Raw genomic sequence first — 22,453 nt, 5'->3', positions numbered from 1 at the left:
TACATCACCTCGAGACTCCGCAACATGTCAACGCTGTGGGACAGCCCGAACCTGTATCGATTTGCTGACATTCGAAGGAGCGACGCAGGTCCCAACAGCAGTGACGACCTGGGCGTTTCCCTAGCGTCAGGCGGTGAAAGCCTGCAGGCGACGCCGTTTCTACCAGAACAGGAATATGTAGGCGTATCGAGGGCCGACAAGCACATACCTGCATGACTCAGGATATCAATTAGCCTTTCGGGGTATCTAGCAAACATCTATTGCTGCTCATTCAGCAAGTACCGAGGTCTCTGGATCGAAACGTGACACGATGAGAGGCCAACCGACGTGCTCATCTCATGTTGGGCCGCAGAGGGTACAAGACGACAGTCTGATACAAAGACGCATGAATCGGCTAAATCTCATCGGACAGCACTGTTCGAGAGCTCTGTGAACTTCCATCCACTGCAGAGGTATTATAGAACAGTTCACTGATCCCAAGACTGACGCTCACTTTCACCACGTTTTGACAGAGATGGATCAACGTTCAAACTCCACGAGTGATGGCGCCATCAAGTCGAATTCACCCAAGGATTCGCGTCCGTCAATCGCATCAGCCGCGAAGGAGATCCTGCTTGCCTTGATCAATAACGCAGATCTGGAGATGCCAGCAGCCGCGACGAATCATGCATCGGCTGTAATCTTCACGCCGGAAGACGCTGCCTCGTTTCTGCCAACGCCACTGAAGATGACCGAGTCCGCTTCTGCCCTATGGGCATGCATTGGACTCTTCGCCAACGCCATCAGCCGGGAACGGTACGGTATTCCGGAGCCCAAGAAGATTGTAGTGGACGTGTACTCGGCAACACTGATGCTATGCTCAGTGTTCCTGTTCCAGGTTGACGGGAAACCCTTCGTCGAGAGCAAGGTGGTACCGAGAGCCATTCATCTTGACACGGGACATAACCGTGAGACATACAGAAATGTGGTGTCCAACATGTATGATGCGACTGGGATACTCGAAAGAACACATTACTAACCAGTCTTCCAGGTTCAAGACCAAGGACAACCGCTACTTCCACCTCCACGGAAGCCTCAACGCAACACCAACCTTGCAAATGCTGGACCTGCCCCAACATCGCCCCGACCTTCAGGGTAACGAGCACCTCCCAGCCATCAAAGCCATCTACGCCGCCGAAGTGGCCAAGCGAGACAGCTTGTCTCTCGAGGTCGAGGCCAACGACCGATATCTGATGCCAGGCGGAACCTGCCGCACCATCGATGAGTATGCGGCCACGTTGCACGGCCGCTTGAACATCGAAGAGCCGCTGTACAAGATCTACAAAGTCCAGGAGCAGCTGCCGCCCACCCCTTGGCCAAAGAACTATAGCCAAGAAGCCAGTTATCGTCCCCTGGCGGGCATCAGGGTCCTCGACCTGACCAAAGTAATCGCTGGCCCTACGGTAACACGTGTGTTAGCGATGATGGGTGCCGAAGTCCTCCGCGTATCTACGAACACCCAGCCGGAGGCGATCCTATTCGTTGCTGACGGTCAACTTGGAAAACGAGACGTTGATATCAATCTCAAGACTCCCCAGGGAAGGCTCCAGCTGGATGAGCTCATCAAAGACGCCGACGTGGTCGTGAGTAGTTACAGGCCCGGTGTTGCGGAGAGACTGGGCTTCGGCAGGAGCTGGGTCCACGAACTGGCTCGCGACGTGGAAAGGGCGTCGTTTACTGCAGAGAGAACTGTTATGGCTGGAAAGGCGAGTGGAGCGGTCGGGCTGGATATCAGCCGATCAGCGATTGTGTGAGTTCTACAAAGCTACTTCTTCCTGATATCCTTGCACCTAACAGACTTCTAGGTCACGGGTGCGTCTTGGGAGCAAGGCAAATTCCTGGGTCTTGAGGAGCCCGTCATGCCGCTGTTTCCGAATTCGGACTCCCAGTAAGTTTGCAAGTTGTCTAAGTACTGGGCGTTTTGCCTAAGTTGGCCATCTTCCATGCTTGTGCTATAAATGCTGCTCATCATGGATTTTTCGGCCAGGGAGGGCGCTAAGGCCCTTGCTCTGTTGCACTGAACGAGTCGATGGGCTTGAGATGAGCCTCACTTGAACGCCAGTGCGGAAAAGAGATATCTCGTCAACTTCCTGGCCAGGGACGGCGCTGTAGAAAAAATGCCCAGTACTTTCAGTCACCACTTGCGTGGAGAGAGCTAACTATACGCGTCCCAGAACCGGTCTCACCGGAGCAATCGCAATAATGCAAGCTCTCCACCGCAGAGCCTCCGAAGGCGGCTCCTACAACATCGACATCGCGCTCAACACATCCAACAATTGGCTCCTTCAGGACGTTGGACTCCACGACAAGCAGACCCAGGCCTCCCTGCGAGCTTTGCACCCGGACTTTCGGCCAAGACACGATACTGGGTTCATCGAGATGGCTCCAATGATATTGGGGACGACCCAGAAATCCAACGGTGGTGGGCCTGGTCAGCTCTGGGACAGAGCTAGATGGACGAGAGGCAAGATTCGATGGGGTGTGGCGGATGAAGAGGCGACGTATCTTGACTGGAGGCGGATTGTTACCGTGGAGTCTAAAGGCGAGGGAGGAGAAATTGTGTTCGATTTCGTGGACGGTTCGTGTATGCCAGGATCAGATGAGGCGAAATGGCTTTAATTGATGCGGCAAGTGGTCTCGGACGCAAGTAACTGGCCATTAATGGTCCTGGAAGATCAACCTGAGAAGGTGTGAGAAGTTTTGCACCTGACGGTCAACATCACAACAGAGGACACAAATCGACCTGTCTCGTTTGAGGTCACTTAGCCCCAGTCTAATCTCATATTGTTAGTCGTCCGGCCTCATTTAATGCCCCTTCGTCATCCGGCGTCTAATAGAACTCATCGATTCCAGTTCACGCAGACTTGCAGATACCCAGGTATCTATTGGGCTCTGCATGAGACGCTGTATCAATATAATAGCTCAGCACGTCATTGATCCACGATTCTCACGCCCACGTCAGTCGCTGACGTGCCACGGCTGTCAACCTTTGAGTCTTCGTAGGTCAATATACTTGCAACACAGGGAGACATAGCTCTCGCGCACTATCGTCTGCCTCATCGAACTTTAATGCGGACGATGGCACCAGAAGCACAAAGATTGACGATCTTATGGAGCTCGTTGAGAACTGCACAAAGACACAGGAAGGCGCTTCGCCGCTTCCCTTGCACAGTCGTCCGGTCTGGCCTGGGCCTTACCCGAGACCGGATGACAAGCGCATGTCCCGCTAGCGCCTTCCGTACCCGTCTGCCTGACCACAGGCAATCGCGGCAGGAGCATACCGTAATCGCCCCTTCTCATGGATGCTCCCCGACGATATCGCCACGAGCTGCAGGTGCCTCGCCCGCCCCGTACCTGCCATGACTACTGGCGACGTCAACCGGCTTAGGGAGAAGTCTGCGCAAGACCGGATGACGGGATTTCCTCGAAGCTCTCAGCTGAATACAGTATTCCAATTGCATTCGTTGCTTATCTGTGCAGAGCTCTGCTTTTATGCGTAGGCAGTAGTCGAAAGTTTCAAGAGTGACGTTAAAGTGGCATGAAGACCTCCCGGATTGCCAGCCTGTGGACACAAGTCATGGGCGGTTTTCTTCACCAGGAGCTGTATGCTACCCACTGTCAATTTTTAGGACCAGGCGGGCGCTGAAGGCTCAAGAAACTCTCGCTGATCAAGACGATGGTTTTGAGATGAGCCTCACTTGAGCGTTCAACACCACAGAAGATTCATTCGAGAAATCTTAGCCAGGGAGGGCACCGTAGAAATTTTGACCATTTCGAGGCACGTCGTGATGAGTCTCATGCTGATCCTGTATTCACTGCATCAGGCACGCTGTATCGTAATTGGAGTAAACGATCCAGCGTCTCCAGACTCGCAAGACAAGAAGACGGCACCGGATCATCTCTCCACGTTCGAAAGCTTGAGTTCGCAGACTTGAACAGTTCTGCCAGCTGTTGGAGTAAACACCCGGACAGATTGACACCTAGAATGACCTCAAATGAGGCGAGTAGAATCGCGGACGCTTTAAAAGCGCGAATGATCTCCCACGCCAGCACTGCGACTGGTGAAAGCTGTCGAAGCTTGAGATAGGCTCTGATAACCGAGCTGAACTTCGAGACCATGTCGTGAAAGTGGCGCAGGCGCTGCTCGGGCGAACACGTAGTAGTTGTTGCAGCTTGGAGGTGCAGCGTGCCCTCGAAGAAGTCCAGATGCACGGTAAACACCAGTTGCTCGAGTATCGCTAGCACGGAGCTCGGACGATATATCGCTGACGTGTTGCTGTGTGCAAGGCGTCGTAGCTGAGTGGTATGCTGTAAGTATGAGTCCATGACGTCCTCCCGGGTCGAAGCATTAGTGTCATGGCCTGCAAGCGACTGCCAATGGATTTGTAGGCAGTGCAGGTTGAACAACACGTCCCAGAACTCCAGATGTTTGGCACGGACGACGGATTCAAGGTGGTCGAGCCTGCCAGGAGGAGAAGTTATCGGGGCTCGGTCGAAAATCATGGATAGTCTACTATCCAGTATGAGGACAGCCCTCCAGAGAGGCTGCAAAGTTTCCAGACACTCGCAACTGGCTACGTCGCAGGCGCATTCGCATCTTGTGTGTATACCGAGACCCTGTGCTTGCTGGACAGCCATACCGAGCATGCTCATTGCGACGCCCGGATTGCCATCATTGCAATTGACACTGGCAAGGATCAAGAGAACCTGGATCGTCTCCGAGGACGGGCTGACGTACAGATTGGCGAGGCCCAGGCAATCGAAAGAGCATGCCACGAACACGCGGGTGTACAACGCAAGCTCGTAATCGTCGCCAGCGACAAGGCAGCTTTGGCAGCCCGAAGCGAGAACTGCAAATAGCAAGGCGTATCTCACCAGCTCCGCGCGCGGCAGGTGAGCTGCAAGCCCCAGCTGTGTTGGAGACGAAGACGGTCCATCGGCTTCTGCAACGAGGCGCTCGAGCACTGCGCAAAGAGTCGTACCTGCCAGTATTGGTCAGCCTGAACCAGGAATTTGAGGGATTTTCAAGAGATACAGGAGTGGGAATTGAAGTCGACGCGAGACAATCGTCAAGTAGCCGCCAGAGGAACTTCAAAGATCGCCCAGAGAAACATGAAGTACCTCACAGAGGACTATGAAGGCGATGCGAGACAACATCGAAAAATTTGTCTCTGATGCTGGGGCGAAACTGTCTCCTGGTCGACTGATGGGTGAGGCTCACCAAAAGCGGATAGACTTACACTCGAAAGCTCCGATATCAGTGATCACCGGGAAGAATGGATGGCATGAATGCTGGAAGGAGCGATAGTAGCGCAGACAATTTTCGGGTGATGGCAAGGAGTGCAGGATGTCGCCAACTGTGACACGAGCTGTAGTGTTCCAAAGCGACACAAAAGGTTGCGAAATTGAACGGTTGGTCAGGCCGAAGATCGCTTCGACGGACGTTGCACGAGGAAGTGCTTCCTCAGGAAGGCGCGACAGAAGCGCGCGGAAGACAGTGGCGTGAGCGTGGCTGCCAACAAACGTCCCCTGGCCGGTCACAGCGTCTGTCTCGCAAGTCGCATTTGCGCCAGCGGAGATGTGGTCGAGAATGATAAGCAGGTCATCGGGCGAGACATCAGCTGGATCGTTGATATTGCGTATGGTCGTCTTCGGTCGGGTCTGTGGCACAGGTGTCGGACTATGCGAAGAGGGAGAGCCAGTCTGTCGGGGAGTAAAGTGAGCGTTTGCAGCACTACGTCGTTGAGGCTAAATTCCAGGTCAGGCCGGGCTTTCAGGCTGATCAGATCGAGCCAGGAAGTTTGGGAGGAGCCTCACCTGAGCGTCAAATCGCGAAATCAATCTATCATCAATCTGCCTGCCAGGGAGGTCGCTGTACGAAATTTGGCTATGCACCAAACGCTCATTCCTTGGCCGAACAGCTTGAGAGCCTGCGAGCGTCCTCGGGCCGCTTGGAGATTGAACGACCGCGGTCGGTTCCTTCTGGACGATGACCGCTGCCCTTTCGTAGCTGCAAAGTTCTGGATGGCGCCGTATGCATGTGCCGCAAGGATGCTGGTAATCGCAGCGTACCTTTCTTGCTCGGCACGTGCGACAAGCTTTCGGCCTGCGATTCCGTTGACGCTGTTCAGGAGGAGTGTCCTCAGGCGTTGGGACCATCATGCTACCATCGCCGAGTAACATCGTACGGAGAGCACCGCTGACCAGGAAGACACGTTCTCCCAGACGTCAGTGTCATTGTGTCATTGTACTGCTATCGCCGAGAGGGCACAGGGACGCCGATAGGGCACGGGGAGGCCGAGCAATGGCAGAGTATATACAGAAAGCATCGAATGTATGTATGCCGAGGTGCGCGATGACAAACCCAAACTCGGTCCGAGCTAAATCAGGCATCCAAGCAAAGCAAAGCCAAGCTGTTCGGCTAAGACACGTGCGCTAATGCACACGCCGGACATTTCCTACAGCGACCTCCCCGGCAAGCAAATCAATGCCAGATTCATTCTGGGACTTGATGCTCAAGTGAGGCTCCTGCCAAACTTCCTGGCTCAATAGGTAGAACAGTTTCGGCCCTCAGAGCTCGCCCTGAGCCCCAATTGAGATGCAACGGCCAGGTGCTGAGAGCGCTCAGTTTATGCCCGAACAGCCTGGCATCCTAATCGGGTAGCGATCTTTCCCGATCCAGCTGCTATCGGTTGTCGAGGTATGCGGTCGTATAACATACGAGCCATGAACTATGCAGCATGACGATTGCAGCGTGATGATCGACCGACACAGTTGGATGTGTCAGCCTTCGAATTCGCAACGAACGGTGATGCGTTGCGGAACTTCCAAATAGACCAATAAGCGACTTGAAAGTTGAGCATTCGTGGCAGGGCGTGGAGTTCGATTACCAATTTAGCTATATAATATTAGTCGTGTCATTAGAGCCGCGTTTCACGAGACTTTCGGTGGAAGATGCTCCCAGTAGACGGTCGAAGGTGGTGGTATATATGTCGACGCCTACATCAGTGGACTGTGAGATGCGAATTGAACTGAGCTCCGTACTCTTTCTCTTGTGGAAGTGAAACACCTTACACCCAGACCATGACGGAAACAACACCAAGAAGTACAGGATCGAGGTCCTTACAAGCAGTCCTGCTGGTCGGAGCGACTGGCGAGTACAGCTTCGGCCAATTCGTGCTTCGGGAGTTGATCAAATCAAGGCAGTCTTTCAGTCGAATTGGAGTCTACCTTGATCTGAGCCGCGACAACGCGACCAAAACGCCCCTACTGAACCAGCTGAAGCAGGCCGGAATAGAGGTCGTTAGCGGCACAGGATTTGAGAGCCCAGAGCCCTTCAAGGGTTTTGATTGCATCATGAGCTTTCTCGGCAACCATGGTCTGCATCTGCAACCTTTGCTGATCGACTCTGCCATTGCAGCAGGTGCCCGTCACATCTACCCCAGCGAATATGGGGCAGATCTTCTTGTCGGCCAGAACTGGACTCAGCGATACTACGTCGAGAAAGTTAAGACTCGACGTCACCTGGAGGAACGTGGAAAAGATCTGCCTGAGTTGGGATGGACGTACGTGCTCGTTGGTCGGTTGACCGAGTGGGCAGTAACGTCACACTTTGGTTTCGACAATCGAGCTGCGCGAGCCCGAATTTATGGAACACCAGAGGGAAAGCAGAGTTTGATCAACGCAACAGATGCCGCAGCGTACACGGTGCAGACGCTGCTGGACCCTTTGAAAGATGGAGGAAGGAGGACCTACCGATTCTCGGAAAGCTCACCAACATACGCGACGCTATTCAACACCATCGCGGCAGTGACAGGCAAGGAATATCAGGTAGAGTATCTTGATGTCGAAGCGGCGCAGGTCGAAGAAGAAGCTGCGAAGCAGAGTGGCGACATTGATGCAGAGCTTTCCGCTAGCCACAAGCTTATACAGGGGCGTCAGGGCACTTTGCTGCCCCTGCCGTGGGACAACAAAGAATTTCCGGGCGTTTCACCTTCAAGTCTCTACGATAGCCTGAAGGCTGCATTCGCTTCACCCAAGCTCCGAAAGGCTTATGGGCTGCACTGATGATGAAGGATGATGATGCGGTCGGAAAAGCTGAACTCAGAGAAGCGAACGTGGAATCGCTCAAGGTGACCTGCGTGAATATGCGGGTGTATTTGGGACAATCATGATGTGAGAAGCTTTGTGGTGAACACTTTATCATTACACACCGTCGCAAAGGCGAAGAGCACTTCAGCATGTTAGAGTCGTCGAGATTCTGAGGAACGAAGTACCCACTGCCAGGTGCTACGTCATTGCAATCACGTGACTTTCTGAGCTCGCTTAGGACTGCGACTGCGTCGATCTCACCTACCATCCTACTACCTAGGTATTTACCTACCGACCGTGACAATGCTAACGCTGCTGCAATGGCTGTAAGCATAGCGACTTCTATTGAAGTCGACATCATCTGGTATGGCTCACAGAGTCAAGTGGAAGCGAGACTGGTCAGTCTCAGCCCCGGAGGACTCTGAAGTGGCTGGAGACTATCACGTCGACGAAGGAGATGCAAGCAGCCAGTCCGCCGCGGCGATTGTAAGACTGAAAGCAGAGGGTGCTTACAGCTTGTTGAGTACGCAAAGGTAGGACGAACCAGTTCACCAATGGCTTTAGTGATCTATACTGTACCTTACCTCGGCAAACCAATTTCCCCTCTGCTAGGTAAGGTGACCCGAGCTACAACCAGGCAGCGTGCACCAAAGTGTCCTTGCTATTCGGCTGGCACCGAGGAGACATTGACGTATCTCGTTCGACAACTGTACACCCGAGGGACCGGATACATGTGCACAAAGTACATCTAGTCGTCACTCAGCCCATGCATAGGAGCGTCTGACCCGCGAGGACACTAGTTGTACGATAGATCAGATCGAAGTTCTCCGTAGAGCTCAGTCATTTCTTGCACAGTGCTTCCCTAGGTGTTACAAGACCTTTAGACGTGCCAACACATCGCTGGACTGCACCATCGACAGAGATCCATTGTCCAGGCCATCATGGGTAGCCTTGGCCAGACATCTCCAACCAACCTCGAGGTCGACTGTTTGATCATCGGCGGCGGCTTCTCCGGGATCTCAGCCTCTACAGGACCCGCAAGCTCGGTCTCAAGGCAATCATCCTCGAAAGCAGCCACGACTTTGGGGGCGTCTGGCATCACAACCGTATGTTATCCCCTTTTCGTGAGCCTGAACCGTTGTCTGGGCTGGACAAGTCTCGGACGTTAGAGACAGTCGTCTCAGATGGCCCCTAGACTGCCTCCTTGTCCTGTTGCACAAGGTGTCTACTCACACAGCCATTCTTCAATCACCAGCGACTGCTTATTCATGATCGGCTGGCCCTCAACTTCCACGTCCCCAGCTTTGGTCTCTCGCAATGTCTCAAGCTTCTGGTTCAGGCTGACCAATTCCGGCGAAACAGGTTATCCTGGCGCTAGAGTTGACTCGGAATGGCCATATTACCAGCTCAACATTCCTGAAGCATACACAACATGGTCCTTCAGTGAGCGCTTTCCCGGCCACAGCGAGCTCCGGCAGTACATGCAGCACCTCGACAACATTCTCGACCTCAGGAAGGACACGCTCTTTAACGCCCATGTTACAGACTGCTCGTGGAACGCCACCGAAGCTCGATGGCACGTCAAGACTGAGTCAGGCATCTCAGCAAGCGGCAAGTACCTTCTACTCTGTACTGGCCTCCTACATCGCCGTCACTACCCCCACTTCGAGGGCCTCGAGAACTATAAAGGTGAGATTCACCACAGCGGGTTCTGGGACGAGAAGCTCAGCACGAAAGGCAAAAAGGTAGGTCTCATTGGGGCGGGCGCCACTGCCGTGCAGATCACCCAGGAGGTAGGCAAGGATGCCGACCAACTCACGATATTCATGCGCCGCCCGTCGTATTGCATTCCCATGCACCAGCGACCACTGTCCGAGCTGGAAAATCGTGGCTTTCACGCCTACTACGATGCCTTGATCAAGGCCGGCCGCAGCAGCTACGCGGGCTTCCCAGCCATCCCAGCATCTAAACCTGCATCAGAATACACGCCCGAGCAGCAGGAGGCTCGCATGCAAGACGCCTGGACACGCGGCGGATTTCAATTCCTCACTTGCTTCACAGACACTGTGACCAACAAAGAAACAAACAAGATCATGTATGAGTTCTGGTCGCGCAAAATTCGCGAACGGATGAGGCCAGGCAAGAAGCGGGATCTGATGGCGCCCGAGCTGAAGGATATGCCGTATCATATGGGGACGAAGCGTAATCCGCTGGAGCAGGACTACTACGAGGTAGTGGATCAGGACAATGTGGATGTGGTCAATATGAACGAGAAGAAGATTGCGAAGTTCACGGAGGAGGGGCTAGTGTACGAAGACGGGGAGGAACTGGAGTTTGACATGCTGATTTTGGCAACGGGGTTTGACTCTTTTTCTGGAAGGTAAGTGAAAGACTTCCACGTGATTACGTGAGGCTAACTTGGGCAGTGTAACGAACATGGGCTTCAAAAACATCGACGGCACCGATATCAAGAAAGTTTGGGCCGAAGAGGGAATTCAGAGCTATCTCGGCATGACAATGGCTGGCTTTCCAAATGCATTCATGATATACTCGCCTCACGGTATGTGTTCGCGGCCTGAAATCCTCTGCGCACCCGCACTTTCCCATATGATTGTGTCTATTACGTCTGCTCTGGCTTCGTCGCCAGGCTCATTCACCGAGCACTTCTGTCATGAAGCACTCCCTGACTTCTGATCCACATGGTCTCCGCACACGTCGAATGCACCGTCGCGCCCCGTGTTGCTCGCTTCGCCCTCCAATTTGAACTTGTACTGACATCAGCACAGCACCAACGGCTCTCAGCAACGGACCGACAATAATCGAAGCCCAAGCCGACATGGTCACCGACCTGATCTCCTCCCTCGAGACGCAAAACATCCGCAGCATCAACCCTCAGCCCGTGGCGCAGCAGCAGTGGGTTGATATGATTGACGACATGACCAAGAATACGCTGTTCCCATTGACGAATAGCTGGTGGAATGCGTCCAATATCGCCGGCAAAAAGGTCCAGATGTTGACTTATATCGGCGGTATCAACACGTACGAGCCGCTTTGTCGGGCAGCTTTAAAGGAGCTGAAGGGCTTTGATGTCGAGTACAATAAAGGGGCAGCGGTCGAAGGTGGAAAGGAAGACGCCGGCTCGGACCCGGTGGAGACCAGGTCTTAAACGGATGAGTGACAGGCTTCAAGACTTTGTCGACTTTTCCGATTGCTCCGGTGACCACTCCGGGAGAGTCTTGAACCCGTAATCCTTCACAGGCACGGTATTCGCTGGTGGGCCGAGATACTTAAAGAGAATTTTCGGAAGTCCAGACAGCTGAATCAGGTACACAATAAGATTCAACACCCACACGCCCCAAGCGGTCTCCGGCGCGAATATTCGAGGCATGCCGGGGAAGAGCTTCTGCGCTCGCGTGACGACTGGACGCATCTCGGTCTCGTATTCCTCAAAGGCCTGGTCTGGGCGATCTGGATGGCGTGATAGAGCGCCGGCAAGATTGTAGGCACCATCCATCGCGAGAGTCGTACCCATACCACTGAACGGGCTTGCACAATAGCTACCAATGTCAGCACGGTGTACAGATGAGTTTTGATGCCGAGACTTACCCAGCATCGCCCAATAAGACGACCCGACCTTTGTTGTAGTGGTCCAATTTGACTTGTGCGATCATGTCGTAGTAGAAGTCAGGAGTCTTTCTCATCTCTGACAAAACCCTGTCTGACTGCCAGCCAGCGTCGCTGAAGTACTCTTGCATGATGTCCTTCTGTGATTCGAGACCTTCCCGGCCCTTCTTGGCAACTTCTTGCAGTCTCGTGTCTTCTTCATTGACAACGAACATGAAAGCTGTGGTCCTCTTATTCTGTTGGTCCGGTCTGAGCATGATGTTCCTTCGTCCGGAAGCATGAAACCATTGTCGATGAACTGTGTCAGAGGCGATTCGAGGGATACTAAAGAAAGCGCCATAAGCACCGAGTTTCTTGACGCGGTCCTCTTCACCAGAAGCACCCCACACCAGTCGTCGTACCTGACTCTGAAGACCGTCCGCTCCAACGACCAGGTCGTAACGCATCTCTCGTCGTGACTTCGCGAATCGTACATGCACTTGATCATTGTCTTGCTGGATATGGTCTAGGCAGTCGCCGAAGATGAAGTCAATACCTTTCCCACCTTGAGCTTGGACTGATTCGCTTATGTCTTTGCTCCTGAGCCAGCATAACTCGGCCAGCCTTCCTCTCAGGATCTCAATATCTGCTGTTGGTGTCGATAGCTTGCCGGTGCGATCAGCTCCGATCGATGCCCAGATCGCGCCCTTATCATCGACCCATTGGACGCCAACCTCACCAGTAGTTGAGGCGCGAACTGCACCTTCGAGGCCAAGCTTGCGGATGATAGTAATGCCAGCACCTCTGACATCGATGTTCTGACCTTGGGATCGCATGCCAGGAGCGCGTTCCAGTATAGTAATTTTTGGTGTCTCATGTGCTGGCATGCCTTCTGAGAGGAGTAGGAAGCTGGCCAAAGTTGAACCAGCTATTCCACAGCCGACGATGAGAATGTTGAGTGGTGCCATGACTCACGAAATAGGACTTGTTCGATGACTGAGGTGAAGGCAGCCCATACTGGTCGCAATCCCACGTCCTTAAGTACTGCAACCTTTCCCACGCTGCGGCAATCGATCATGGTCGTCGTGATGCAAGTACTACCTGTTGTATACTATCGAAACTCTAATCGCCAGCATTGTGATTTGCTGTTCGGGTCGCAGAGCTGGCCCCGGGCCCGACGCGCGACGCGTGGACAACACTGCAGGACTGCAGGGTCTGATCGTCCTTGGATTGCTCGATACCCACAACGTTTGAACCACGCTTTCGCGAGCGCAAGCTTCTAGTCTAGCCCACGGAGATGAGGGCAAGGACGACAGTTGGGACGAAGAGATCGTGCAAGCGACGTGATGGAAGACAAGCTCATAGGCTTGAGACTCGAGGACCGAGCCCCCAGACAGCCCTAGAGACTGACGTAAGTAATCCCCAGAAACTCTCAGGCAAGCATTCAACTCCGTGTCGTCCTTCCCCTCGCCTGGAATCCCTCGGCTGGCCAGGCGGGCTTTGGCCGAGTCGAGGTGGTCTCCCATAAGGTCTACAATTTCCACATCGTTCGGCGCGGTGTGACAGAGCATGTTGCCTCGACATGCCCGAATGAGATTGAAGCGGCCAAGGATGGCCAGCTGGACGCAAGAGCGCAAGAACCACTCAACTGTCGACACTGGCTACACACTTAACGCTTCACCACTTGAGAATCCCGTGACATCGGATAATGTCTTCCAGCGCATCATAGCTTGGTATCTTCCGCCACATATACGCGATGAAGTCGTCCCCCAACTCATCCGATTTGGTGAAGAAGCTGTGTCACCTCGTGTAAATGACTGGATCGCAAATGCTGAGAAGCAGGAGCCTTATGTGAAGCAATACGACGCTTGGGGAAGACGCTATGCCGTCGACAAACTAGTTACAAGCGAAGGCTGGAAGCAGCTTGGAGTCTGGGGCTCAAAGAATGGCGTGGTCGCACGCGGCTACGAGGCAGAATTTGGCTCCCATCGGCGTCTGGTACAGCACTCTTTCAACTACATCTTCTCCGCCTCCAGTGCCGTCAGATCGTGCCCCGTCAGCATGAGCAGCGGCGCGTCGCGTTTGGTTTCGAAGTTGCTCAAGGACTTGCCTCCAAAGCATTTCTTACACGCAGTCTACCAGCGACTGATATCTCGGACAGATCCATGGGTGTCGGCTCAATGGATGACTGAAAGGCCTGGCGGATCTGACGTACAAAACTCGGAAACATATGCCACGCATTCGCCGTTCGCAGAAGCGCGGTCTGAAGATCCCGAGATTGTTCTTGGGCAAGGAGACTATCTTCTCTCTGGCTTCAAGTGGTTCTCAAGCGCCACCGATTGTGATATTGCCCTCATACTAGCTCGTACAGAGCCCGCCGCACAGCTGTCCTTGTTCATCGCGCCCACCCGAATCACGCAACCTGATGGGACCCTGGTCTCGAATGGCGTGCGCATTCACAGGATGAAAAAGAAAATGGGAACGAAAGAGCTTCCCACAGCCGAGCTAGAACTTCGAGACATGCGAGCACATCTGATCGGCAAGCCAGAGCGAGGCATAGCGACAATTGCACTGCTGTTGAATGTTACACGGACCCATAATTTCTTTGTGGCTCTATCATGCTGGCGTCGAGGTCTGGCGATCGCGAAGGCCTTCGCCAAGGTTCGAAGCACACTCGATCAGCCGCTTGCCACGTTTCCGATGCACCTGCGACTTCTGGCGAATCTAGAGCTGAAGCATCGTGCGTGCATGCAACTAGGCTTCTTTACCACAGCATTGCTCTCGTTTGCAGACAACGGTCATCCACCGGAGACATCGAGCACCACTCAACTACCTGGGCCTGGCAAACATACCGAGGTCCTGCTTCGAGCATTGACAGCAACTTCGAAGGCAATCATCTGCAAGATCGGATGCCAGGGGCTCCAGGAATGCCAAGAAGCAATGGGTGGAGTGGGTTACCTGGATGACCCAGACGATCCCGAGTTCAACATCAGCCGTCTGTACCGAGACACGGCAGCAAACATGACTTGGGAGGGCACTACAAATGTTCTTGCGAGCGAAGTTGTCAGGCATCTTTGCAATAAAGACCATCTGGAAGTCGTTGACGTATGGTTTCGTGCCAGCTTTCAGCGCATACAGAGCGAAGAGTTGAAATCAGGCGTGGAGGCTGCTTGGTCCGTACTTCGCGCTCGGCTCGCTGCGGGTAAGAACAATGTCGGACCTCTCCTAGCAGATGGCAGAGAAATCATGTTCTCCTTCGGGTGGCTTGTCAGCTCAGTGTTGCTGTGCCATGACGCACAGAGAGACCACGAAGCGATTGCCGCTGAGTGTGCCAGGAGATGGGTCTTAGAAGGTCAGGGTGGCTATGGCGAATGGGTCTTGCCGGATGTCATCGCGGCTGCAAGATCCCAAAAAGGACCAGACAAGATCTCGTCCCTGGAGGCAGAGTGTCGGAATTGGGATTGCAGGATCGTGTGGGAATGCGATCTACCAGTCGACGCAGCCTTGGGATACCGTCCAAACGTCAGTATGAAGGCGAGACTGTGAATTGTGGCTCCCGGTTGAGCAGGCCTTGTGTGAGAAGATGAGACCTGGTCGCAACGGCGACTGGCAGAGGTCTCGCATCACTGTTCGACTGGCTCCAGGCACAGTGTGATTAGATCTGTCGAAGACATGTACTCTACCCCTGAACGGCCCTTCCAAGTATTCCGTGTCCGTTGGTTGGGAAACTAATTGTGGCTCGTGTAGCTGAGTGCTGAGGCATCCAATAGTCGCGGTGCTCGTTGCTGGTTGATTACATCACTCATGCGAAGCCCAGATTTGCCTGACACCTTACGGCACTTTAGTACCAGAAACGGCTGCCCCGGTTATACGTAGAGTAGGCGGGTACTTTCATGCTCCCAACAATGCGCTTTGCAGTGTGCTGGCAAGGAGTTTTCTCGGTCATTGTGCTGTGGCGCTTGTCTTTACTGAGGCCAAGCGACTGACTGACACAAAAAGTCTGCAGCCAGCGGAGCAAACCCTTTTTCGGAGGGGTTGTCCGGTAGCGGTAGCGGTAGAGGAAGGAAGTATGGATGCCTCGGCTTCTGGAAGGATATGCAATCCTCAACGTCCTTCGGCACAGTGACTTCATTATTAATGCATGACGGCCGCTAACAATGACATTTGGCGTCACTTAACACGCATAAAGTTCACAAAGAGGTTCCATATTATCAAGCCATCGAGAAAACCCAACTGTGGATTCGAAGCAATAAATCTAATTGAGACCGTACGTCGGGCCGTATGTCGGGGGTGCAACTACATAGTATAATATAAAAGCCCGAAAGCCTGACTCTGGAGTTTGGCACATCACTTAAGGAAGCATCTCAACAACAGCATCACATCATGGCCAACGACAAGAATTTAGCGCTCATCTACAAGAAGCTGCCCCAAGGCTTTCCCAAGGCCGGACAGGACCTCACCGTCGAGGACCTTGGCGCCGATGCCGCCAAGTTGCCTTCAGACGGCATCGTCGCCCGAGTTATATATTCCAGTCTAGATCCATATCTCAGAGGCCTGCTCCGCGACCCATCAGTCAAAAGCTATTTCCCACCACTACAGCTCGGTGCTCCCGTGAAGTCAGCTTCGGTCGCCAAAGTCGAACAGTCAAACACCGAGGACTACAAAGTAGGTGACCTCATCGTCGGCCGCCTCCCCATCCAACAAGTCGTGGCCATCTCGGGCGAAGAACTCGAGCAGCTCAAAGCCGCGGGTCTCAACAAGCTGGATACTACCGGTGGCCCCTCCGACATCGACCAGTACCTCGGTGTGCTGGGCATGCCCGGCCTCACCGCGTACTCATCGCTGTACGAAATCGGCAAGCCCCAGAAGGGCGAGACCATCTTCATCTCTTCTGCCGCTGGCGCCGTCGGCCAGCTCGTCGGGCAACTGGCCAAGCACGAGGGCCTCCGTGTCATCGGTAGCGTCGGCAACGACGAAAAGCTGCAGTACATCAAAGACCTTGGCTTCGACGACGGCTTCAACTACAAGACTGAGAAGCCAATCGACGCTCTGCGGCGGCTTGCCCCGGATGGGGTGGACATCTACTACGAGAACGTCGGTGGCGAGCAGCTTGAGGCCGCGCTCGAATGCATGAACACTCATGGTCGGATCGTTGCGTGTGGTATGATCAGTGATTATAACGTAAAGAATCCCGAGGATCGATACCCAATTCGCAACCTCATGATGGTGGTTGGGAAGCAGTTGACTATGCGCGGCTTCTTGGTCGCCAACAAGGACTTTGGCCCCAAGTGGCGTCAAGAACATCAGCAAAAGGTCCGGGCATGGCTGAAAGATGGCAGCTTTAAGGCCAAGAGCCATGTGTGGAACATTGAGGACGCTGACAAGGGCTTTGTTGGAATGTTGCAGGGCGAAAATCACGGGAAGGCTGTGGTGAAGTTATAAAGGGCGGATAGTACGCACAGATGGGACGATATTGAGACACGGGCATCCAAACCAGTGATTACCTAAAGTATTCCACCACGCGGGCTCTTAGGTGTTTCTCCTCACTGAAGGGGCACCGAAAGCAGTGCTATCGTCTGGAGCATGACATCTGCTGGACGTAGATCTTTGCCCCTGGACGGTCCTGGATCACAATCGAATACAACTCGCCGGTCTGATACTTTGAGAAGGATTGACATACGTACAAGGCCCGCCCTGTCGATTGCGGCCTTCAATGGGATAAAAACAGTTCTTCAAGCCCTTATCTCCAGTCTGGTTTTTGCGATTCGATAGCATCGATGGTCATGTTCTCGCTACGTTGACTACGGACGGTTGATATCCGAGCAGTGAGAGATTCGTCTCCTTACATTAGTCTGAGTCAGGGTTTTCATTCAACGAGGGCCTAACAGCTGGCCAGAGACGCATCCGGAGTACTGGTGATCCCCATCAGTCGATGACGAAAATCTTCCGCCTCTTCGGAGAAGGGGGCGCGATGATCTCAAATCCATCGCTGCCAGAATCGTCCTGAGCACTCTGGTCATTGCCAGAGGTGTCAAGCTCTCTTTTCACTGCCTTTCGCGGTCCCTGAGTGTGCCGAAGACTGTCAGTCGCATCTAGCTCTCGTTTGATTGCCTTTCGCGGTCTCTGAGTATCGTGAACATCATCAGCGGCATCAAGCTCTCGTTTGATGACCTTTGGCGGTTCTTGAGCCTGCTTCTCGGCCTGGCATCGTCAGTCATGCTGTTGGGAGTACGCCGTGTTCATGACCGTACCAATGATTTCTTGTACAGTTGCAGCAGCTCTTCTCTTCCGAGCGTGTCAGGATCTCGATCGGCGAGCGGGATCGGATCAGGACTGTCTTCAATAATACCAGCGTTCTTCAATCCTCCTGCGCTTGTCAACTTCATCTCCTGAGCGCTGCTCCGCCCAACTTACGTCGGGTTTTGTACATAAACTTGAACTGGGATACCATCGGTTTGTCGAAGCGTGTAACTTGACGCACAGCAGGAGCTGCCGCCGCAGTAGTTGGGACGACTTTATAACTATTGTGTGTCAGCGAATATCGTTGATCTGTGATGAATGTGGTCTCGCCCTTGTTAGACATACCCGGTGGTCAGATCACGATGTCCATCTCGCAATACTTCTTCGGGAATAAGACCGCTGACCGTGGGCCTCTGCGTCTTCAGTCTGCTTGCCGGGATCTGCTGTCCGAGACGGCCACGACAGACGTTCAGTTGCAGGACGCCCACCTCTCCGTACTCATCCGCGATCGACGCAGCCGTCTCGCCGGAACGAGCCTCTCCTGAAAATAGTCAGACACCTCACATCTTGGACAGTGTTGGGAGCGCCTTGCTTGTGTCGACCTCTTCAAAAGTCCATCTCAGATGCTTGCAATCTTCTCCGTCATCTGCGACCTTGTACACTCCGTCGAGGTCGGCGGTCCAAGTGCCATCCGGCCGTTGATCGCTTTTCGTGAAGCAGCACGCCTCCGGCGCCCTTCCCATCAATGTAAGCATCGACAACGACGACATCTGCTGCATTCCATTTGAACTTCTTCTCGAGCTTGATAGTGAAATGGAACTCGGCACCGGGCTTGCCCTCGATGTAAACTGTGGATAAGTGCGGATGCGCGCTGGCATTGGGATCGTTGAGTGGGCACCAATACTCTCGCGCAGCCTGGTGGTTGACGACGACAACAACGCTGATTTTGCGATTGATCGCCATCTGAAGTCGATGCTGGAATGATGCAACCGTGCGCGTGGTACAAAGGAATTTTGAGTTGGCAAAGCGCAGGAGGTAGGGCAAACCGTGACAACAACGCCGGGAGGTGGCTACTCAAAATTACTCGCTGCCGTTGAGGCTGCGGACGGCAAACACAAAACTTCAGAGCTCAGGAGGACCCGGAGAGGTCTCCTCTCGACGTGACTTGACACTCATCTGTAGCTCACTTCGTTCATTCTGCCTCATTCCCTCCCCGACCACAAGCCCTTTCACGTTGAAGTTGTGAGCACTCCTCTGCACTTTCCATCAACTTCCCTCTCTACCCGACCAATCGCGGTCTGAGCATGTGCCTAGTTGCAGTAAGGTATCCGCGAGAGCCTGGTGGACAAGAGCGAAGCACTCTATCCAAGCGAGGCTGCTCCTAGGTTCCGCTGCCAAGACTTGGCGGAACTCGCGCGACAGTCTCCATTGTCTTTATCATTCCTTCCAGACACTCCTTCAGAAAAGCACAGCGGACATCAGGAATTCGCATGTCGTGACCAAAAGCACAAGGTTCACGTATGTAGAGCTTGAACTTCCTCTTCATCACTTGTAGGCACGTCGATCAGATCAGACCAGTGACGGCGCTGTGACGAGCATGCTTCGAGCAGCCTTCAAGCGCTACATCCGTGCCGACCCTCTGCCCAACACGGGAAGCGTAGCGCGCGATCTACTCGCCTCAGAGCGGACCTTTCTAGCCTGGACACGAAGCGGACTCGGGTTCATCGCTTTGGGCATCGCGCTGGAAAAGGTCGAAGCCTTTGCGGCGCTCAGTCCCTCCCTACTTCATCTGTCAGACTCTCGAACGAAGGTTGCCGCCGGAGTATTGGTTGGTACAGGAAGCTTGACCGTTGGACATGGTACTCTACGCTACTTCTCGACCCTGAGACACATTCAAAGTGGCAAGTTCGTCCCTAACACCGGGGGAATCACCCTGATGGCTATCACCTCGATTGCGATAGCCTTTGCTGGTGCAGCGATGGTTGTGGAGAACGAAGGCGCAAAAGAAAAGCTCAAGGCGACTTGACTGAAGTCGCATCGCAATGTGGTTGCCGACGGTACTGCAACGATTTAGGGCTGCCGTTTTCCAATGAAGAGCTCCCGACGACGGAGCGCAAAGTGGAAAAACATTTCCGAGTCGACGAGTGCTGCTTTTTTGGGCCAAGGACGGAGATCTAATTGCACCTTTGACGGATAGAAGCTTGGTTGGGAAGGAGACTTTCCCAACCCGGCGATACCTTGTGTGTCTACAGGACTACGCATCGTACGGGATGAGCTGTAGCCAGATGAGCTCGAGAGACTCTGCATGACAGGCGCAGCTCCGTGCTGGAAAGGCTAGAAGATAGTATAAGCGTCGATGGCAGTCTGGGATTCCCAACCGTATAGGATGACGTAGTTCCATCCGCCCGCCACGTCGACTCGGAGTTCTTGGGCGTCGCAACCATGTAAACCTTCATGCACCAGGCCAAGCACTATTGTAAGTCGCAACATTTGAAGCACAGCGGAATTCAGCAGCAAATGCAAAAATGGGATACGAAACAATCACGTCCCGTCGCGAGTTCACTGCGGCCCTCGATCGAACGGAGGAGAGCAACAACATCATAATCATTGACTGCTTCACTTCTTGGTGTCCGCAGTGCAAAGCCGTGCAGCCTAAGATCGATGAGCTGAACAAGGAGTTCGGCGACAAGAAGAATGTCTTCTGGTGAGTGTTTGTGCTCAGGTTTCTGATACTTCGGTGTACCCCGGCAGATGAGACTACAGTGCCCTAATAGGCCCATGGGATTGCAACACACAGACTTTTTGATTGTTGTCATCATGCTGGACGCTTAGCTGACGAGACTGACCTCTACAGGTACAAGATGAATATTGAAGAAGCAGAGGACGTTGCCATGGAGTACGGCGTGTCTGCAGTGCCGACCTTCTTACTGTTCAAGGACGGAGACATGCTCCCGGAGGAGAAGATTACCGGAGCACATCACCTCAAGGTCAGGGAGATGATCGAGAAGAATATAAAGTCATAGCAGCTGTACCATATCCATATTCACCAATCATACATGTTGGCATCGACGTCCCAAGCCAAGGAACACGAAGCCTTGATCTGGGCAGACCGCATCACAATCTTGCCTTCTCCGCCTCCGGCAGCAGCCCCTTTCTCCTGAAGAACCCCGTCATGAAGCCGTTGCACTCATCGGGCTGCTCCAGATTGGCCCAATGCGCCGTGTCCACGCTCGCCATCTCTAAGTCCTTACAAAGTCGCTTCATCGGCTCCGCCAGTGTCGGGGTCTGCGCAACGCTGCAAACGCTGTCGTACTTGGCATCGATATAGAGCACCGGCATATCCAGTACACCTCCCTTGTGGACATTCTCGTCTCTGTTGTACTCTCTATTCCGAGTATGATTGAGATAGTAAGCCGTTGGTGCCCACCACCCATTCCTCTCAAGCGACTCGACCAGTGCCTCATACATCTCCTCGTCAAGCACCGTGTTGCTCAGTGGCACTTCAAGTGAGCCTCGCGTGGCGAACCAGCTCCCAAACTTGGTGACAGAAGCAGTTGGGCCGGGTTTCATGAAGCTACCAGGTCGAGCCTTCCCGAAGAACAGTCTAACCGCGAGAGGTGTCTGCTTCTGGAATTCCTCTGCAGCAGCTCTTCCATTCTGCTCGTAGTGGACCTGATAATCCCATTGTCCGTGCGGGAACTCCTTTTCCGGATAGATCTCGCGATTGATGCCCCATTTCTTCAATTCTTCCAGTCCGAGCTCAAGGACTCGGTATGGGATGCAGATTGAGATGATGGCGCGGCATTTCTCCGGGCAGTGTGATGCCAGCGTCCACAACGGCCCGCAACCCCAGTCGTGTCCGACCCAGATGGCGGACTTGCTTTTGAGGTGGGATAAGAGCAGCAGCTGGTGGGCGACTAGATTCTCACAGGAGTAAGCAGAGACGTCATCAGGAGCTGGTGATTTCCCGTAGCCCAGCAGATCCATCGCGACACAGTGGTAGCCAAGCGCCGCGAAGTGGAGGAGCTGTGGTCTCCAGCATATTGCTAGAGCTGGCCATCCGTGAATGAATATCATTAGTGGTCCATCTGTCGGTCCGCTGCTGATGTAGTGAAGTCCCCCGCGTGGGGAATCAAACATATAGGAGGTTATAGAGGCGTCCATCGTTGCAGGTGTGATCCGGACGTGTTAAAGCTTCGAGGTCTGGTAGACAGAATGGACTGCACGAGCTACCCTTGGGGTGAAACGTGATCGGTAGCCCTGAGCAATGGTGGCCTCCGTTCAGATTGCGTATCAATGCGACTACAGTGATCTCTTCTTCAGAGTTGTGCCTGGGATGGTCAACTCAGGGTTCAAATCAGATTACTATCCGTGATCCTGAGCGCATATACCTAAGTATGTCAGTACGCTCGAAAGAGAAGACGGCGTACAAGATGGCCTGGTAGGGCCTAAGATATGCCTTCGGCGATGGCTGCTTACT

The 22,453-nt window shown here is 53.6% G+C and overlaps 9 protein-coding genes across 9 annotated transcripts; 6 read left to right on the top strand and 3 right to left on the bottom strand.

Annotated features, from left to right (window-relative positions):
- Positions 1-514: 514 nt before the first annotated feature.
- On the top strand, positions 515-2,658 carry AB675_6616 (Succinate--hydroxymethylglutarate CoA-transferase; the record flags this gene model as incomplete). The annotated part of the gene is made up of 5 exons (XM_018146919.1): positions 515-978; positions 1,031-1,622; positions 1,670-1,789; positions 1,845-1,927; positions 2,214-2,658. 5 exons carry the CDS (start codon positions 515-517, stop codon positions 2,656-2,658), a joined length of 1,704 nt encoding a protein of 567 aa, XP_018004006.1.
- Positions 2,659-7,122: 4,464 nt separating this feature from the next.
- On the top strand, positions 7,123-8,106 carry AB675_6615 (uncharacterized protein; the record flags this gene model as incomplete). Its single annotated transcript, XM_018146918.1, has 1 exon — positions 7,123-8,106. The coding sequence occupies one exon, from the start codon at positions 7,123-7,125 to the stop codon at positions 8,104-8,106; it is 984 nt and encodes a 327-aa protein (XP_018003937.1).
- A 3,208-nt stretch (positions 8,107-11,314) lies between these two features.
- Positions 11,315-12,701, bottom strand: AB675_6613 (uncharacterized protein; the record flags this gene model as incomplete). The annotated part of the gene is made up of 2 exons (XM_018146917.1): positions 11,315-11,687; positions 11,737-12,701. The coding sequence occupies 2 exons, from the start codon at positions 12,699-12,701 to the stop codon at positions 11,315-11,317; spliced, it is 1,338 nt and encodes a 445-aa protein (XP_018004068.1).
- A 643-nt stretch (positions 12,702-13,344) lies between these two features.
- AB675_6612 (putative acyl-CoA dehydrogenase AidB) lies at positions 13,345-15,279 on the top strand (the record flags this gene model as incomplete). The annotated part of the gene is made up of 1 exon (XM_018146916.1): positions 13,345-15,279. One exon carries the CDS (start codon positions 13,345-13,347, stop codon positions 15,277-15,279), a length of 1,935 nt encoding a protein of 644 aa, XP_018003742.1.
- An 837-nt stretch (positions 15,280-16,116) lies between these two features.
- On the top strand, positions 16,117-17,175 carry AB675_6611 (Zinc-type alcohol dehydrogenase-like protein PB24D3.08c; the record flags this gene model as incomplete). Its single annotated transcript, XM_018146915.1, has 1 exon — positions 16,117-17,175. One exon carries the CDS (start codon positions 16,117-16,119, stop codon positions 17,173-17,175), a length of 1,059 nt encoding a protein of 352 aa, XP_018003881.1.
- A 483-nt stretch (positions 17,176-17,658) lies between these two features.
- On the bottom strand, positions 17,659-18,936 carry AB675_6610 (uncharacterized protein; the record flags this gene model as incomplete). The annotated part of the gene is made up of 5 exons (XM_018146914.1): positions 17,659-17,934; positions 17,985-18,100; positions 18,148-18,254; positions 18,319-18,514; positions 18,627-18,936. 5 exons carry the CDS (start codon positions 18,934-18,936, stop codon positions 17,659-17,661), a joined length of 1,005 nt encoding a protein of 334 aa, XP_018003810.1.
- Positions 18,937-19,570: 634 nt separating this feature from the next.
- Positions 19,571-19,999, top strand: AB675_6609 (uncharacterized protein; the record flags this gene model as incomplete). Its single annotated transcript, XM_018146912.1, has 1 exon — positions 19,571-19,999. One exon carries the CDS (start codon positions 19,571-19,573, stop codon positions 19,997-19,999), a length of 429 nt encoding a protein of 142 aa, XP_018004122.1.
- Positions 20,000-20,498: 499 nt separating this feature from the next.
- AB675_6608 (Thioredoxin-2) lies at positions 20,499-20,996 on the top strand (the record flags this gene model as incomplete). The annotated part of the gene is made up of 2 exons (XM_018146911.1): positions 20,499-20,677; positions 20,828-20,996. The coding sequence occupies 2 exons, from the start codon at positions 20,499-20,501 to the stop codon at positions 20,994-20,996; spliced, it is 348 nt and encodes a 115-aa protein (XP_018003693.1).
- Positions 20,997-21,087: 91 nt separating this feature from the next.
- On the bottom strand, positions 21,088-21,960 carry AB675_6607 (Bifunctional epoxide hydrolase 2; the record flags this gene model as incomplete). Its single annotated transcript, XM_018146910.1, has 1 exon — positions 21,088-21,960. The coding sequence occupies one exon, from the start codon at positions 21,958-21,960 to the stop codon at positions 21,088-21,090; it is 873 nt and encodes a 290-aa protein (XP_018003784.1).
- Positions 21,961-22,453: the final 493 nt, after the last annotated feature.

The sequence above is a fragment of the Cyphellophora attinorum genome (genome assembly GCF_001299255.1).
Source record: "Cyphellophora attinorum strain CBS 131958 chromosome Unknown Contig4, whole genome shotgun sequence".
NCBI lineage: Eukaryota > Fungi > Ascomycota > Eurotiomycetes > Chaetothyriales > Cyphellophoraceae > Cyphellophora > Cyphellophora attinorum.
This window is presented reverse-complemented; position numbering and strand designations above follow the sequence as displayed.